Raw genomic sequence first — 17,491 nt, forward strand, 5'->3', positions numbered from 1 at the left:
GAAAAACAAATTCATGTAAGCACATATAAAACACAAGTTCTAAAGCCTAATACAAACACTCCTCCTCATCAAGGAAGATTTACAATAGTGTTTTAATATTTCAGATGGATATAGCAAATCAACAGACTACAGTTCCAGTGAAAACAATGCTGTTAGAAAATACCCCTTTTGTTCCTTCCCCAGACTAGTCTCAACTCAGAGCACTTGATCATCCCACATAAGATGAACTATAGCCTGACTGAAGTATGCTACCTCTTAGAGGCATTCAGGACTTCTGTGAACTGCTATGAAGCAAACTGTGCAGAAGAGCTGTTAGAGGCAAGTGAACCACTCAAAGAAAATTAACTATACCTTTACATAGTTCAGTAAGCAGAAGGAACTCTCCCTGTCCTGTGTCTGATTCTTCTTTTCCTATAGATGCAGCAGAGCAGAACTGGACAATGTTGGGATGACCTGAAAGTTTTTTCTGGAAGTAATTTGTTCAAGAAAGAAAATTGCCAAGTTTATTGATAGCATACAGTATGTCACAGACATCTCATTTGAAATGTTACCTCACAATTGCAGAAAACAAAGCTATACTTAAAATATCAAGCAGAATGAGAAAAAACAAATCTCAGATAGAAAAGAGATGACACTTCAGGGTAAGTTATTAAAAGCAATACAAAGTCAAAATGAAACAGTAAAAAGAAAAACACTTGTGATTGAGAAAAATGTACCCATTTCAGGCTTCACCACTGCTTTTTCTCTTTTGACAATGACAACATATTAACACAAGTAATAGACTTAAGTATCAATTTGTTCTCTAGCTGGCTAATCAAGAAAGGGCCGTTGTATCAACACCTATTTTTCCAAAAGTATTAAGTATGCCTCTTACGTTTTAATTCTAAGGAAATAAAAAGTTCAAAACAAATATAAGCTCCAAAAGACAGGGAAATTTCTCCCATAAGTCATTCTTCATGTTAAAACCTTTATTTTTCACTTTCTATTCAAAAAGTCAAGGTATTTTTGAATTACACATAGGAGAGAACTCAAGTGATCTCAGTTCCTGCTAGTGTACATGGTACTACGTTTATTTGTATTTTCTGATGCATATCATCTAAGCTAAATAATGTGACTCATGTCTGGGAGACATGAATACAGTGCTTGAGACATATTCACCAAGTCTGAAAACTGAAAGTGAAGACAGCCTAAGAACTAAGCTATAAAACAGAAAAAAGTAAGATGAATCCACTAGTTCAGGCAATGGAATTCAAAGCACTATTTTATATTTTATGTACCACTTCATAGATTGGTACTTCAGGGCTGCAAGTGCTTTCATTTCACATTTGAATCTTGGACAATTGGCAATATATAGCCGTCATCATTTTGTGTATATGTTTTCATGTGCCTGAGCTGCGAAAAACTGCTCAAACATTGTTATTCATGGGAAATTCATTCCCAGCAAGATGTAGTCAGAGTAGCCAGAAATTGTATACTGTTTTGGTGCTTAGTCCATTGAATGCATTAACATTCAATTAACTTTGTATGATTTAAGATTTTTTCCAAACATTTCAGTAATCATATAAAGATCTAAGTAGAGTTTTGAATATGACAATGGTTTTATCTGGTAAATCAGGCAGATAAAAGCAGCATCTCCAGGCTGCTCACTTACTCATGAAACAAACTGAGGGTCTTTGAAGAGATGATTGGGAGCGAGCAGTAAGCTTACTAAATCCAAGGACTAAGAAAAAAATCTTTGAGATTACATTATACCCTTTTTAAATCATTGCTACAGAGGATGAAAAAGACAGCAACCATACTATGGGAAAATTTTGTTCCTTTCTTCTGCTCTATGTATCCTACTGAAATTATTTCTAGATATTGAGTATTACTTTTTAAGTCTATGGTATCTAAAGCAGATATTGGTACCAGATTTATGACAGACCAGGTACGAAGATGGTCCATCCTCAGAATAAGTTCTCTTAACTGCTATAAGGCATGTAAAGAAACTAATGTATATAGTCACCTGTGTTCGCAGAAACATTTGACAGATATTTAATTTAAACATGTTCTAACCAACCAACTGAGCTAAACTTGCCCCCAGTCCAAGTAGGTTCCAGAAAAGGATACCATAAAACAAACTTCCTGAATGATGGCTTTGTTCTTTTCTTCTTCATTAGACAACAATCGCTGTCAAAACAGAAATTTTTGATAGTATTTAGATATTAAAACAAAAATACACTTTTTTCAGAACACAAATAAGCTAAAGTCAAAAATATAGGGACCTGCAATATGGGGACCAATCAAAGGGGATTTATCACACAGGCATACTGTCACAAAAGCAAACAGCTTTCCACTTATGTGTATCATTCAGGTTTATCAATAACTAAATAACTGTAGTCTTTATCATTTAAAAGCAACTGTTTTCTGACAGTCTTCTATTATACAACAAATTCCAATCTCCTTTAGAGTCCACATCAGAATAGAACAAATCTGAGCATTCACTACAAATTACCATGTTTAGGAATCAGGGGAAGGGTACTAATGTTTCACATCTTATCTACTATTTTAAAATGAGTGGACACACACATACTACATGGTACAGTAACAAAATGTGGCAGTAACCATACTAGATATATCCTGAAATAAAAAAACAGATCAAGACATTTTTGAGGTGGTATAATACTATCTTACCTCTCCTATCTCTCATACTGTGCTTTCCCACTTCCTCTTCAAGATTAGTTTTTCTCCATGTAGCCACAGAACACCTTTACTCCAAAATGAGGTCATTTGGTGGTGAATGCTAATGGCAAGTGTGAAGGTTTTGCAACAACGTATGATACAGAGTGACTTTACCTTTTTGTCCTCTCTCTGTAATACTTCAGTTTTTCAGCTGCTAACATTATTATTCTAAGCCTTCAGAACACAAGACTCCAGAGAAGTTTTTCTGGGAATCTCAACTGGCTAGCTGAGTGTTCAATCAGTGAGTCAAAGTGAGCAGCACTAGTCCTAAGACTGCTGAAACTCTTACTCTGTAAGTGCAAAGGTACGTTAATCAATAGGCTAAATCTACCTGTGAGGAATGAAAATATATTCCCTTTCCCCTCTTCAGGTAACTAGAGAAGATTTTTTTTCCATTCATTGAAAAAAAACTTGGGGCAGGTTATGAATTTCTAGACAAAACTAAGTCAAAGAACACTGTCACCTAATCAACCTGCTCCCATCTTTGATATTCAAGTATTAAATATAGAGCACTAAAACTAATGTCTATTCTAAATATGGGTAATTTGTCCTGAAAACACYGCTATCTTCTGTGGACTTCCCCAAGGGACATGTTCAATAGTACACATCAAGAATATACTATTTTGCTGAAGCATTAAATTACAAGACAGACATTTCAATCATGCAGTGAATAAACTCACATTACCTTTAAAGCATAATCTTTTCCACTTCCAAGATCTTGAGCTTCATAGACAAAAGCAAAACCACCTACAAGAAGGCATATGACTGAGTTTTAATTTGACCTTTGAGGTAAATTAATCCTTTGACTTTCTTCTAACAAAGCCAACACATGAGCTTTTAGAATTTTTTCCAAATACAGTAAACAACTTTCAGTAGTTTGCCAATAACAATGAGTAGCCTATGCATAAGAATTAAACCATTCTTGAATGGAGTTTGCTTTCTTTTGCGTTACAGCCACAGTCACTACTTTCCTGTATGTTGTTAATCTACATATGCAGACTTTCCATGAAGTAATTTAATACAGATCCTTATAAAACCAAGACTGAGTACTGCAAACATCAGAATATGCTCAAGTGTAATCACTTTAATTCACTTACTGCGTAGGAACATCTTTCCTTTTAGGCTTTCTATAAAAAAGAGCAACATTTAAGGGAGATAATTTGTCAAATGTAAACTCCTTATACTTCTAGAATAATTCCCATGCTTCAGGCTTCATATTGAGAGTCTACAACATTTTCAAATACCAAAGCCATAATTCCATGACCACATAAACAGTGAAGCTGTTAGTAAATTGCAACTTATCTACCCAGATTACATCATTTTCCTTCAAACTCCTTTTGTCAGAACACCTATATAATCAAAAGTTGCTCAAGAATACAGGACAAATTTCTAGTAATTAGAAAAGCATTCAAAAAAATAATCATGTCTGTTTGGTTGCCTCATTTAACTTATGTTAATCTGTTTTCTGTGTACAGTTGTGTACCATACACAGTAATGTCCACTTTAAAGAACCTGGTATCATTTCCACTTCTTCTGTAGTATCTTTCCTGTGGTTACATCAGTGTGGTTGAACTTTCCACCTCTTTAATACCAATTCTACTTTTATTCAACTACATAGGAATCTCCATAGCACTTAAGATGTCATTCATCTGCAAAATTTCACTGGCCATCAAAAAAAAAGATTAGAGTAAATGTGAAGAATAAAATACCACAGGCAAGAAAGAAGCTGGCAAGGCACTTGTTGAAAGATGTAGAATGTGAACCAGCACAGTCACATTCTTACCACCGCGAGAAGCATCAACATGAGGTAGAATTGCACATGGTATTTGCTCAGCACAATTCAGACACAAGGCCTTTCAAGAACTACTCTCCAAAGAGTTTTATACAGCAATCAGCCCTCAGTTTTCTCATTTTTCAGTTCAGTAAGATTCCCAAATGGGACTGCCCAGCCAGTAGCATCAAAAACTCAACTGAATAATTGACAAGCCTGAATATTGCCTTTGCTTTTGGTATATGGAAGGGAGTTCGAAACATGGAACAGCAAAAGCAAAATCCTGACAGCACAGGGATAAGGAAGAGAAAAGTGAATGACCAGTGGTCTACAGAATAGTCAAAACGGCAATGAGAACACCAAAGACAATAGTCATCTCCAGAGTAATTTGGTCCTGCCATACATCATTGGTCATTGCCTTTGGCTTTCCCGCACAGACCAGAGTGCATCACCAAGCTTTCAGACAGCACTACACACTGAAGAGGATCTAAGCCACAAGACACAGTTTCCACTAAAGTATGAAAGATGCGACACAGAATCCACAGAGTGGCCAGTTTGTTTTTCACAGTATGCCCAGTATGTCCATTTACTTTGAATCATTTTCTAAAACAGGTTCCACACTTCTCACAACAGCAACCCTTCCATTTTTAACTAGAATACTATTGTACTGGGGATTTAAGAGCTACAACCATGCAAGAGCATTTTGGGTAGGTGACATGGGCTGAAGACAGAATGAAGTCCACACTTGCCAGCATCTTGAAGAGACTTTGCTCCTTTATGAACAAGGATATACATAAGAAATTGATTCTTCATAGTGCTAAGAGATGATTACTGTTCCGAGGATTTTACTGCATTGGGAAAAAGCAAGATAATCCAGTAATTGCTCTTGGACTGAAGCCCACTGCTGCTTCTAGACAATCTCTACACTTCTTTCTTGTAACTTCAGGATCCTAACATATCTTACTCAGCAACATTTCCACAAAACAAACTTTTCACATCTGTATTGTACTGAGCTAGGGTATACAATTTATACCAGCAGCTATACAGAAGAGATTGTGTGGCAGTGGTGAGGTTGCTGGGGAGCCAGATTTTTGATTGCTCTATACTCCAAGATGCATGTCCCCAAATTCAGCACTCATTGTCCCAATATGTCACAAGCCTCCAGGCACCATCAGGACACCCACGCTAGTCACTACACTACAGAGCCTCTACATTCTTGTTCTACACAGGCCCTCAGCCCACAATGACAGTACTGCACATCATGCACTGGAAGATCTTCACATGATTCTTTAACTACTACTTTGTCATTCTCACCACTTTGTAGACTGCAGCTTGAAAAGATGCTTCAGGATGCAAAGTGAAGGGCTTCAAGTTAGCACGAGTTTCTACAACTGTGGTAAGTTTTTGGGAAGGCACTTGAAAATGGCAACAGAGGCAGTACAAATCACTGAATAGTTATTTTGCAAACTCAGTTAAGCTGTATATACTGAAAAGAGCTCTGACAGTTAAAATGGGAGTATTCTGAACTGAATTTCAGGCATGTATCTCTTACCTCTGCAAATAACAAAACCCATAGATTCTACACATACGTATTTTGAAACATGATTTATTCAAATGCACTCCTCAAAACTATAGGTGAAAGCATCTATGCATCAGAAAAATCTCACTAATCTCACCATCTCCAAGTGTCTATCAATGGACAATCAAGCTGACCGAATTTCTGAAGACAGCTTTGGGCCCAAGAATCACTGCTAACTTTTCCAGCTATTTCAGCTGTCTAATAACCCTTCCCCACAAGCTCCTTCTCCAGTCAGGAATGTTTACTATATAGACCAAATTGCAAAAATATCACTAAGCTTAATCCTGCTGAAACTGATATACGAAGGAGATAATTTGTCCTTTTCAAAACTAAAAATAGAGATGACATCAATTACATCCTCAAGAACAGCATACTACAACTTTCTAGGAAATAACTTTTCTTCCATGTGGTCTTCCCACAACTCCAGCCATATTCACAGCTGCCTTGAAATTCTCAATCTTTCAGTTGGTAAGTAATCCTAAAATCCATGTCTAAATCTTAAGCACATTTATAGAAGCTACACAAGTGTCTTAATAAAAAGTCTTTTTATTAACACTCAATCACTAAGCCTTGACCATTTAAGAAATTTTTCCTGAGAATACAACTCAGTCTGATGCTACTTCAGAAAAACTGGAAAAAGTTTAGAAATTCTTTACATTTAACTGCTGTAATTATCTCACAATTTTTCTAGAATTAAAACTACATTAGTATTTTTCCAACATGACCACCCTTGTGATGATTCAAAGTAAAAAGCCAGATCAGCTGGACACTCACCCAGTCACACTGGGTGAACAGCAAACAAGGCTGTACGTCAAACGGGTTACAAGTAGCCAGTTGATTTAGTGTATTCTTGCATTATCAAAAGCCCAATTGAAAGGGACAAGTTAGGTATTAAAATTCTCACAGAAAGACCAATTTATCAATTTATCACTTACAGGCAGTGATACAACTCATTCCCAAAACCAAAAATAAACAACGAATTTTTCAATCACACATTTTACCGAAATTCTGTGGAGAGCTTTAGCGAGCTACTGTAAAGTTCCGTGACCGCTAAAAGCCGAAGAGAAAGGCAAGTGTGTTCGTGCATGCAGGTGTTAAAGTGAATTGAGACAGGGAGATGATTTAGTGTACATAACTAAAGAAAGCTAGGACAGCTGAAGTTGGTATGAATAGCAAACTGCTTATGCAGAACCATTTCCAAATGTCAAGGTTGCACTAGATTTTATTAAAAATAAGATTTAATTAATCTAATCATAAATAYAATTATTTTTTCTGCATTTAAATGAAATTTACTGAATTTTTCCAATTACTATGTTTTCATAGCATGGGCTAACAAAAAGAAAACTAAAGAGACTCTTCCCCAAAGCCTATCATTTCAATGGTGGCATGGCTTGCTAGAGCTCCTAGTATTAGTTATGAAGTAAGATTGCACAGTTTTTACTATGTCATTAAAAGAATAATCTGAAAGAAACAACTTTGTTAAAATAGCAATAGTTTGAAGGCATACAAGCTGCATCAAGGATGCACTTCTACTCTAGCTACCATACTTTAAAAATCAAGTACTAGAATACTAAATGTATAGTTAATATTGAACCTTTCAGAACCTTTAGGAGTTTATTCCAGGCTCTCTGACCAATATACTTTGCAATCTAACTTGCAAAAAAGGGGGAATAGGGGGGAACGCAGTTTCACCTGTTTAACTAAATCTACAGAGGATTTCACTGCCAATAGTGTCAGTCAGGGATCACACCCTTGCATCTACATATCTGTAAAACAACACCCTTATAGTAGACCCAAATGATAAAAACGAAAGAATGATAGCTGAGACTAGACCAAGAGGTCTGCCTACTCCCTAAGCTTAAACCTGAATATTCCACAAAATCAAACAAGTTCACTGCACTATGGATAATTATGGATGTAAAACAGTGCTCAGAAGCCCAATTTGCCTTCATCCTCTATTTTACCTATCCTCACTTCTCTTTTCAGATAAACTGTTTCAGAAAGGACTGTCTTTCTGCTTGTCCATTACTGAAGCATCTGATCTACAGGAACATCAACCATAAGAAGATACAGCTTGCTACTGCAGTGCATTGTTTCATTACATACTTACTAGTCATCAGAAAGGAATGATGAGTGTAACTTCCTTCCTAATTTTAATGCTGGATATGACTTGATTCTCAAGAACTACTCGAACTCATTTCCTTATCAATTTTGGGCTGCTCATGTTTTGATCGTTGCTCAAATGAAACACTAGTTCTAGCCTGGACTAGAACTTAGTGCATTCCACCTGACGGTGGACAGATGTCTTTCCAATAGGGCATAAGAAACAGCCTTAACCAAAGGGGAAGGAATGCTCTAACTTTACAGCCCAACATAGATAAGCATTATTTTAAGTCCAGTTACATATTTGTCAATTAAGGAGTCCCAATAACAAGATAAAACTGACTCAGAGAAAGTACAACTCAAAGGTCTGCAATTTATCCCATAACCTTGAAAAATGAAGAGTTTGACCACCCTGGAACATTCACTACTACCCTACAAGTAAGAACTGCTGTACTTAACACAGGTTTTCAACAGTAACAGCACTGGGTTGCTTCATGTTCAAAAAACTCTCTACAGGCACAACACAGGGAATGTGAACAGGAAAGCTGCTGGGTTAAGGTGCTTCAACTCTTAGAGATTTTCCCCTTTTTCTTGCTTCTGAAAAGTTTACCTCACATCATTTGCAAAGTAACTGCCAGATCACCTTTTATTTCACAGGATGTTGTGACTTGCTCCTTTCACTTGATATAAGCTCTCTGCCCTTCATAATAATTCCAACCATCTATCAGCAGATCAAACTAACATCTTCAAAATCAGGAGTAAGTGCTCATCATGCCTCTTCTGTCAAGAGGATTATGAATGTAATCTATTAAAAAAACTATTTACATTACCACTTTCTTCAGAATCCAGGAGTTGTAACAGAGACTCTGAATTTGTATCTATAATCTTGGCGAACTGTAATAATGCCTGTTCACATTCAAAAGATTGACTGAACAGCCTTGAAAGTCAAGGCAGAATTTTCTGATGCATCAATGACAGACAGTTTTCACTATCAGAATACAGCCTGTGACAAGTTACACACATGGTCTCAATTGTCAAGTTCTTAAATCCAGCTGTAATTAGAAATTAGTAGCCTATACTACTGCCCTCTTTTTCACTATGGAAGCTTTCTTTCTTTGTAGCAAAATTTTTAGACTACGGTAAGTTTGAATAATGCATAATTTCAGTCATGTTTCTCTTCTTCCATGGTCTCATTCTTATACCCTTGTCTGTTGCCAAAAGGAAATACAAGAAAGCAACAGACAAGAACCATGAAGTTGTGTGCTACAGAACTTGGTTCTCTGCTTTTCACAGGACTATAAATCTAGTTTGTTCTCTACTGTTCAGTCTGATACGTAGAAGAAAAAATACTCTACAATGCATTAAAATTACAAGTCATATTTGCAGCACAGTAATTGCAAAATATCCTACAGAATATTTGCACAATTTAGTGCTTTTCATCCTACTTTTGCAACTTCCAGTGAAAACTGATTAACAGTACTCATTTTTAAACAAGCTGCATATTAGAAAGCCAGCTGCATAAGAATTTAATGGAAACAGTGCACAAGTCAGCATACTCTTTGAACTTCAGGACTTCCTATCAACTTACATGAATGATAGGAAGTCCTTGGTGTAAGCTACTTTTCCTTCAATACTCAACCTTAATTTTAACTGGTTAGTACTACAATAGTAGCACAGTAAAACTCTAGAAAGCACGTTTTTTAGATTTGCCCAGATAAGCAGAGGCCAGTCTGCTTTTGTTCTAGTTTAAGTTTGTATTTCTGTAGTTTTGTATACCATCTTCAAAAAAGACAGAACTCCAACAGATTTTATCTTTTGCTTCACAAAACGAGCAATGAAGTCAATTTACCACAAATTCTCCATCTACTACAACTTTAAAGATCAGGACTCTAAGTCACTTATACTGGCTATCACATACATGTATCAGCACAAAGTGCATTTCATGAGATCTGTTTCAGATGTTAAGGCCACTTATGCACCCCACAGTCATCTGCAGATTTAGGTTATTAACCTGAATAGTAAAAATCTCCATCTTCATTTGGTCGCTTATTTAAGGAAATCAACTCACAATCTTCAGTAGGAAAATCTCAAAACCATTGAAATTCTAGTTCTATTGTTTATTCTCAGCATTTTTTCTGCATTTGTCAGCTTAATGAATACCTGGCTAAAGCAATAAACCAGTTTCAAACACATTACAACAAACATAAAAACAGGCACACTTCCACAGCTATGTAGCACATTTCTCAATATACTTTCAAAGACAAGCATTGCTAATCCAATGATACTGCTTCCTCCCACTGACAAAACATTGAGTTGTTTCCTCTAAGTTTAAGTAGAACTTTTGTTCAAGATACAACTGTCCCATTTCACACAAAGTCTTAGCCTACACTACTTAGAATAGTAATTACATAAATCAAGAATAAAGAGAYGCCATATCTTATGGAAGTGTTAATCTGCCTACACTTGAATTAGCTGTTTAAAGATGAGATTTGTAATTTTACACTGTAATTATGGCACTGAACTATTTTCATGATTCCAGTATCTCCACTGCAGATTTCAATAAACTGAGTAACTCAAGCAAATAAAGTGTTTTTAAGTCATTAAAAACATCAACAGAAGATTTTAACCTGGTTTATCTCTTAGTTTATCATAAGCAGAATACTCAAAATCTTTTAAAGATTATATCTGCTTTAAAATGATCTCTGTTCTAGAGAATTTAATAAAGTTAAAATAACCTTCTGTTTACTATTCAACATACAAAACTTAACAGCAGTACTCGAAGCCAGCTGAAGTCATGTGCTGGCAAAGGTATATTTGTAGAAAGATGTATTGTGTACTGAGAGACAGCAGGAACCACCAATTAACTTGATAATTGATTTTTAACATTCTATAAACTCCCTGTAAAGTATTACCTAATCTAAGCAAATGCTTAACATGAAACCTGAAAGGATTAAGAGATTTTCTGCAACTCTACAATAGATTGAGAAGTATCAGCTTCTGTTCCATGGATCACCTTATGCTTCTATTTACTGGTTGAGGCTCTCTTGCTTAATTTTTATGTTTTTCATTTTAGTCAAAAGATATGAAATAATTTATGAATTGCTATAAGTGTCTCTGCTACCCCATCAACAGAACAGTTAACTGTTTTTACAAGAAATGCTCACTGAACAAACTCAAGGAAGACTATGATAACATTTAAAGGCTGGGTAATTTTTAGTACATAAGTAGTTTTGTCAGTATCAGCTCAATCACATTGTCATCCAGCCTTTCATTTGTGTATTTTAAAAGATACCAATAACCCATTGAACATTCATTCAGCACCCAGTAAATGAGCTTCTCTCCCTCTTCAGTAAGCTAGGTACTGAAGTAATCACAAATCACAGAACTAAAAATTTTCTTACAAATATATTTCCAATTTTTTCATTTTAGATCTTGACAGCACCAATGACATAGCAGGAAACATGCTATTCTCACATCAACTTACCCTCTCCTTGGGGTCACATTTGTAGACAAAGAACAATGAGGTCAAAAATAGATTTTGCAATTCATTGACTAGCTTTTACACTATCAGTTAAAATCAGTGAATATTTCTGACAGTCTAGTCACCAGGTTTTAATATCCCTGTAGCCCAGTGGAGATTAATAAATTTCCCAAATGTGACCATCCATCTCTGAATTTCACCATTAATAGGTAAACAACTAAGTTTTATCATGAAAGATGCTTTGTTCAACACAGGAAGTTGCCCGTCTATGCAAATAATACTACCTTCCAGGAGCAGGAAACAGGAAATGAATTTCTGAAAACTACTGTTCAGCTTGCTGAAGCCAGCATCATCATGAAGGGTAGGTAGGGATTAGATGTGAAGGCCCAGATTTGCTTCCTCTGAAATTTCTTACCCATAGTGAACAAATGAAATGCCAAAGGAGAACTCCCAAGCACTCAGTCCATCCTGTGAAGTGCTTAATCTCCTCACACATGTGGAGGTACTATCAGTACAAGCAATCATCATTACCCTCACACACTTACTTTTAACTTCCTGCTGTAGCACACCACATTTTCAGTTAGACCAATCCTACTTCTAGGGTGGCTCTTCTGTGAAACAACAGAAGCAGATCCAACTGTGTAGCCAGTGTCTTTGTTTACAACACTGGCACAGAAATATTTGCACTAACACAAACAAGCAGCACACTGAAGACCTGGGATGAATTTCAGAGTGCAAGAATATCTAAAATTATGCTGCCCTCTGATAATTAATACAGCTAACTCACAAACCCTATTCACAACATTTCAGACAAAGCACATCATAAGATCTTACAAAACAGGCTAGCTTTCTGCACTTGGTAGACCACACAAAGTTCACACAGAGATTGGAAAAGCAAATTCAGAAAGTAGAATAGAATTCTTAGTAGGAAATGTTGTATGAAAAGGCTGATTTAAGATAGACAAGTTCTGTATTTGTAAGCATGGAAGGGAAGACTCATCAGCCATACAAATACACACAATCTTCCTAGACCAGTTAAATAATGTAAGCTTCTCAAAAAAAAAAAGAAAAAAAAAGAGAGAGAGAGAGAGAGAGAATTTGAGAACATGACTATGAAGTATTCCCCTCACAATGTCTATTCTGGAAGTTTTGTCCACATGATTTTTAGATGGCACCACAGTTTCACAATTGCAAACTACACTAGTAAAAAAGCTGGCTATATTTAAGCTATATCCAGCTATTAAGATATATTGGCTAGAAAATTAGAATTCAGCATAGATAAACAGTAAGGCACACTTTTCATTTAGTACAATATACAGCAAAAAAAAAAAGTAAAAGCACGATACTGAGACAAACATGGAATCCTTGAAATTGTGGTTACAAATAAATTCTTGGAAACACCAGGCCTACAACATCTCCCTATTTGCTTTAAGTGTTTGAATTTCTCTTCCCTGACCTTTTAGCAGATCGTGTGAAACATTTAGCTGCTGCCAAAGTAAAGTACAAACTACTTGTTTCAGAACCCAAAACTGTACAGCAGATATTTCTTTTAAACTAGCTTCCTGTCCTTCCTTCTCCTTTATCGTTCTCTGAAAACGACTGTGATTACTCCAGATTGGAATGTCAGAATATCAGCAGCAACAGCCGGTTAGTTTAGTGTTCACCTTGCATTCACATAATGTTGAATGTTTACATTACACTTACAATTTTGACAGTATCTTTTGAAAGAAAACAGTAAATAAAAAAAATTATGGCAGAATTAGACTTTCCATTTACTACTATTTAAAATGCCACTCTATCTAAAAACTATTTTTTCATCTGAACCTGACAGGTTTTCAGAACTGTTGAGTCACGATCTCAGACAAAAGTTAAGGTTACACCTTGCTTGCTTTGAGAAAATGAAAGTGCTGAAAACCAATTTCCTGGTGTTTTAATGATGTAGTTCGTGAGTTTACGGTAGCTTAACTTGAAGAATCAAAAATTCCTTTCATACTGCCCATTAAGATGCTAAAAAACTTTTCAGGAAAAGAAAAAGAAAGAAATTAAATATAGAACTACATGAATAAAAGCCACTCATAGACAACAACCACCAAAAGTAATTTCTACAGCAAAAATAAACTCTGAATAGAGCTTTAGAGCATTGATCTAAATAAATAACATCAACCACCTCCATATATTTGAGCTGTACAAATGCATTAACATAGATAAATTTGTATTTTAAATCTTAAGCTTCCAAGCATCTCTTCCGCTTGAAGGAATACTGTAATTTCTCTGACTACAAACATAACAGAACTCTGATTCCTGCTAGTTTTCTAATTCATGAACACTAAACACTGCACACGAGACGCACCAGTTTAAAACAGATCAGTGAGAATAACATGCTGAGTATACACCCCCCAAAACTCATCAAAACTAAAGATTGCCAGGACGTGCTCCAGGTACTACATTTAATTCACATACTCTCAAGAAGCTACTGTCCAGAATGAAATCAGCCTCCTGACTTCTGCGTTCAAAGTTAACATACTTCTCCACATTTAACAAATGCTCAGACAACCCAAAACAGTACAGGCAAGTTCACACTTTTGGTATAGTTTTTTGTTGTTGTTGTTAAACACAGGTGCAATACATTATTTTGATGAGGTCTCAGTTCGACTACAAATTCAGTTTAGAAGACTTCTACCATGCAAACAAACCATGAAGCAAGTGAAGGAGTTTCCCACGGGATAAACTGGCTTGCCAGGGGGTTTTCTGGCATGAGCGCTACCTCCTGACAACTGCTGCCCTCCAGACCCCGCCAGGCGCCGTCCACCGCGCCGACAGGCATGCAGCACACCCGTGTCTCCTCGTTAACACACCGGGCCAAACGCGGCCAGCATGTTACACAGCTCCGCCGCCTCTCAGCCGCGGACCCACACCCACCCTGCCAGCCCCGGTCGCGGCCTACAGCCGCCGCGGCCGCGCTCACCCTCCGCGATGACCCGCTTGATGCGCAGCTTCATGTCACCCATCTCCACCGTCTGCCCCACGAAGTCGTTCTGGTCGCGGCTGGCGGCCCCCAGCGAGCCGGGCCCGGCCAGGAAGTCCAGGGCGGACTGGAGGAGCGACATGGCCCCTGTCAGGCGCTGCCCAGCGGCCGGGCGCGGCGGCGGCGGCGCGAGGGGAGGCGCGGCGGGCGGCTCCGCCAAACTACCCACGGCGGCGGGAGGCCCCTCCTCGCCCACCGTACCCTCCGCTCGCGGCTGCTTCCGGGAGCCCTGCGTCATTTATGACCTCACGGCACCGCCTCCCGCCGGCCCGTCCCCGCCCCTTGGCCTTCCGCCGCAGCCACCCGCCGGCACCTGCCGGCCGGCCACGCCCCCGCGCCCGCCGGCCACGCCCCCCTCGGCCCCTCGAAGGGAAGCCCCGCCCCTAACGGTCTGCGGGCGGCGGTTGGGCGCGCGGGGCGGGGGCGGGGCTGGCTTTCCCGCGTGCAGCCGGCGGCCGCTGTTGGCGGCTTGCTGCGCGCCGTGACTGGGGTAGCAGGCACACGCGTGTTTCCAGAGCAGGGCGGGGAGAGGAGCCTTTTCAGGGGTATTTCGCTCAAGCAGACGGAACCTGCTGTTCGCAGGCTTGAGAAAAACGGAGGAGGCTGGGCCCAGTCTGTGTGGGCCGCAACCCAGGGATAAGCCAGGGTTGTTTCACTCAGGCATCCCACGGCTCTGCCCTCCGAAGGGGAGTCACGGAGGGGCTGGCAGTGGGACTCCAGAGCTGCTGTGCCTCTGCAGTCTGTTGTGGGTATGGCTTGGAAGGATTGCTTTTTTTAACCCTCTTGCAACCTAGCAGCCACTACACTTAATCGCTGTCATGTAAATAACATAGGTGTCATGTAAATAACACAAGCCTACATAGATTACATTTGCAAAGTGTATGCACATTTTACGTATGATATTGCTGCGATTCTTCCACTGYTTTATCAGCCTTCAAAGTGTACCTGTTCTTTTTTTTCTGTAACCCGGATAGATCAACGCAAATCCTTTCTGCGTTCCCTCTTCCTGCCCCTGAAGGCAGAGAGGATATGGTGTTATATGTTTGTTTTGTAGAAGCAWAGCAGGCACATGAATATTGGTAATTGCTATAATCTGTGCAGAGTGTTAGCCTGATGATTTAGCTATAAGGCTCAGTGATAAGGATATATGAGTTGGGACAGCAGGTCACTAAAAGCAAAGGTGTCTTAAGTCTTCTATTACAGACAGCATACTGGTGGCCAGGATTCTCCTTCAAAAAGCCATGTTTCTCTGCTGTGGCAGTCTGCCAGCCATCACTTTTTGATCCCAGAAATCTCCAAATTACAGAAATTTCAAATGATTGATTTTTCTCCTGCACAGATAAGTAGATACTTATTTTAAAGCAGTGTTTCTTGATCATTTTCCATAAACAAGGGACTCACTGTGCTTCATGCTAGTGTATAAACTGCAGATGCATAGTGTTTTTTGCTTCCTTTTTTGTAATACATGACCAGAGAAGGAAGCACRGTCTTAAAGGATGTTAGATTTCTACTGAGATCCCATCTTTTTATATCTCTTACCAAAGTAAAAACCCTTTAAATTACTGAAGTCTGATCAGATGGAGAACTTCCTTCTGTCTGCAATGAAGGCCAATTGCTATTTTTCTATTTCAGTTCTCCCTCTAACACARCACCTTCACCAGTTTGGTAACAGCAGACTCTGTATTCATGTCAGGGACATACTGCTCTTGCTCTCACTTCTCTTTCATTTTTTTCACGCAAAAGCTAGAATTATTTTGGACCACAAAACACTGCTAGTTAGAACTGCTACACCATACTGTTCTGGCTCAGTGTCCCTTGTCCTATCATTCACCTTCATGTTCTTTAAAGACTCATATAAATGAGACCACTGGCGGAGGAGTAAGAACTGCAGAAGCAATCCTGCTGGATCTGAGGGGGTGAATTTTTTTCTAACAAATTTCTCATCTCAAAAAGGAAGACTGTCATAGATGGAATATGAGGCAACTAAAACTCATACTCCAGTTTAAATGCAGCCACTGCTGTATCTTCAGTAACAGATTAGTTGACCTGGGTTAAACTGACCTTTCCCCCCCCCCCCCTTTTTTTTTTGCCAACCAGCCTTAACATGGGCCAATTCCCTCATCCGCATCACTATTAAGCCTCATATTTACATTAGCACAGAAGACTGACAGAGCCCAAGCACTGGAAGAAAAGCTGAGAATGACAAGACAGCTTGACTATTTTTTTAGCAGCAATGCAGGCTTATGCCTGCTTGAAACATCCTTAAAGCTATGGTCTGAGAATCTTTATATTCTATCAATGTATATAATGTTATTTTAATGTTAAAAAATAGCAAATTCTGTAAGCGAAGACTGATCTTAATACAAACTTCAGGTTTGCACTATTTATGCAAGAACAGAGGGCTGATTTGACTGGTGGGACAGGACCTTGACACAAGGAGTAAATGATCCAAAATTTCAGTCCAAAGATAGCRTGCAGATCTCACCAAGAGTGAGATGTGATACTAAAAGCTCAACTTAGTGATCCATATGATGTATGAAATYGCTCAGATAGGACACTCATAGATTATAGTGTGAGTTTGTCTGAAGAAGTATTGCAGGAGCAGTAAGTATATGTTACATGAAGGAAGTATACAAAAAAGTAGGGTAAAAGGCAAGAATGTTACCTTCAGAAAAATCAGGATGAATTTAGCACTCCATTTACTACAAGTATGCTAGGRGAGTTTTGATGTAGATGCATTTTTTCTGGCCCAGCAGTTGGAAAGAACAGCAGGATAATGTTTTACTGATCTGTCTTTTTAAAGATTCAGGA

At 38.4% G+C, this 17,491-nt stretch overlaps 1 protein-coding gene across 4 annotated transcripts in view; it reads right to left on the reverse strand.

The window, feature by feature from the left end:
- The window catches only part of GAK (cyclin G associated kinase), a 77,536-nt gene extending 62,633 nt beyond the window's left edge, over positions 1–14,903 (reverse strand). For 3 of the 4 annotated variants that reach the window (XM_085317436.1, XM_085317427.1, XM_085317417.1), the window contains exons 1-4: positions 14,621–14,903; positions 3,407–3,468; positions 2,110–2,169; positions 352–466 (exon numbers count right to left, since the gene is read on the reverse strand). In XM_085317436.1, the coding sequence (XP_085173562.1) occupies positions 352–466; positions 2,110–2,169; positions 3,407–3,468; positions 14,621–14,762 (379 nt within the window). In that variant the 5' untranslated portion in view covers positions 14,763–14,903. The remainder of the gene's footprint in view (positions 1–351; positions 467–2,109; positions 2,170–3,406; positions 3,469–14,620) is intronic. The other variant, XM_085317443.1, reaches the window with a different exon arrangement.
- Positions 14,904–17,491: the final 2,588 nt, after the last annotated feature.

This window comes from Rhea americana, unplaced genomic scaffold, assembly GCF_003343005.1.
Source record: "Rhea americana isolate MKP2758 unplaced genomic scaffold, rheAme1 scaffold_115, whole genome shotgun sequence".
Taxonomy (NCBI): Eukaryota; Metazoa; Chordata; class Aves; order Rheiformes; family Rheidae; genus Rhea; species Rhea americana.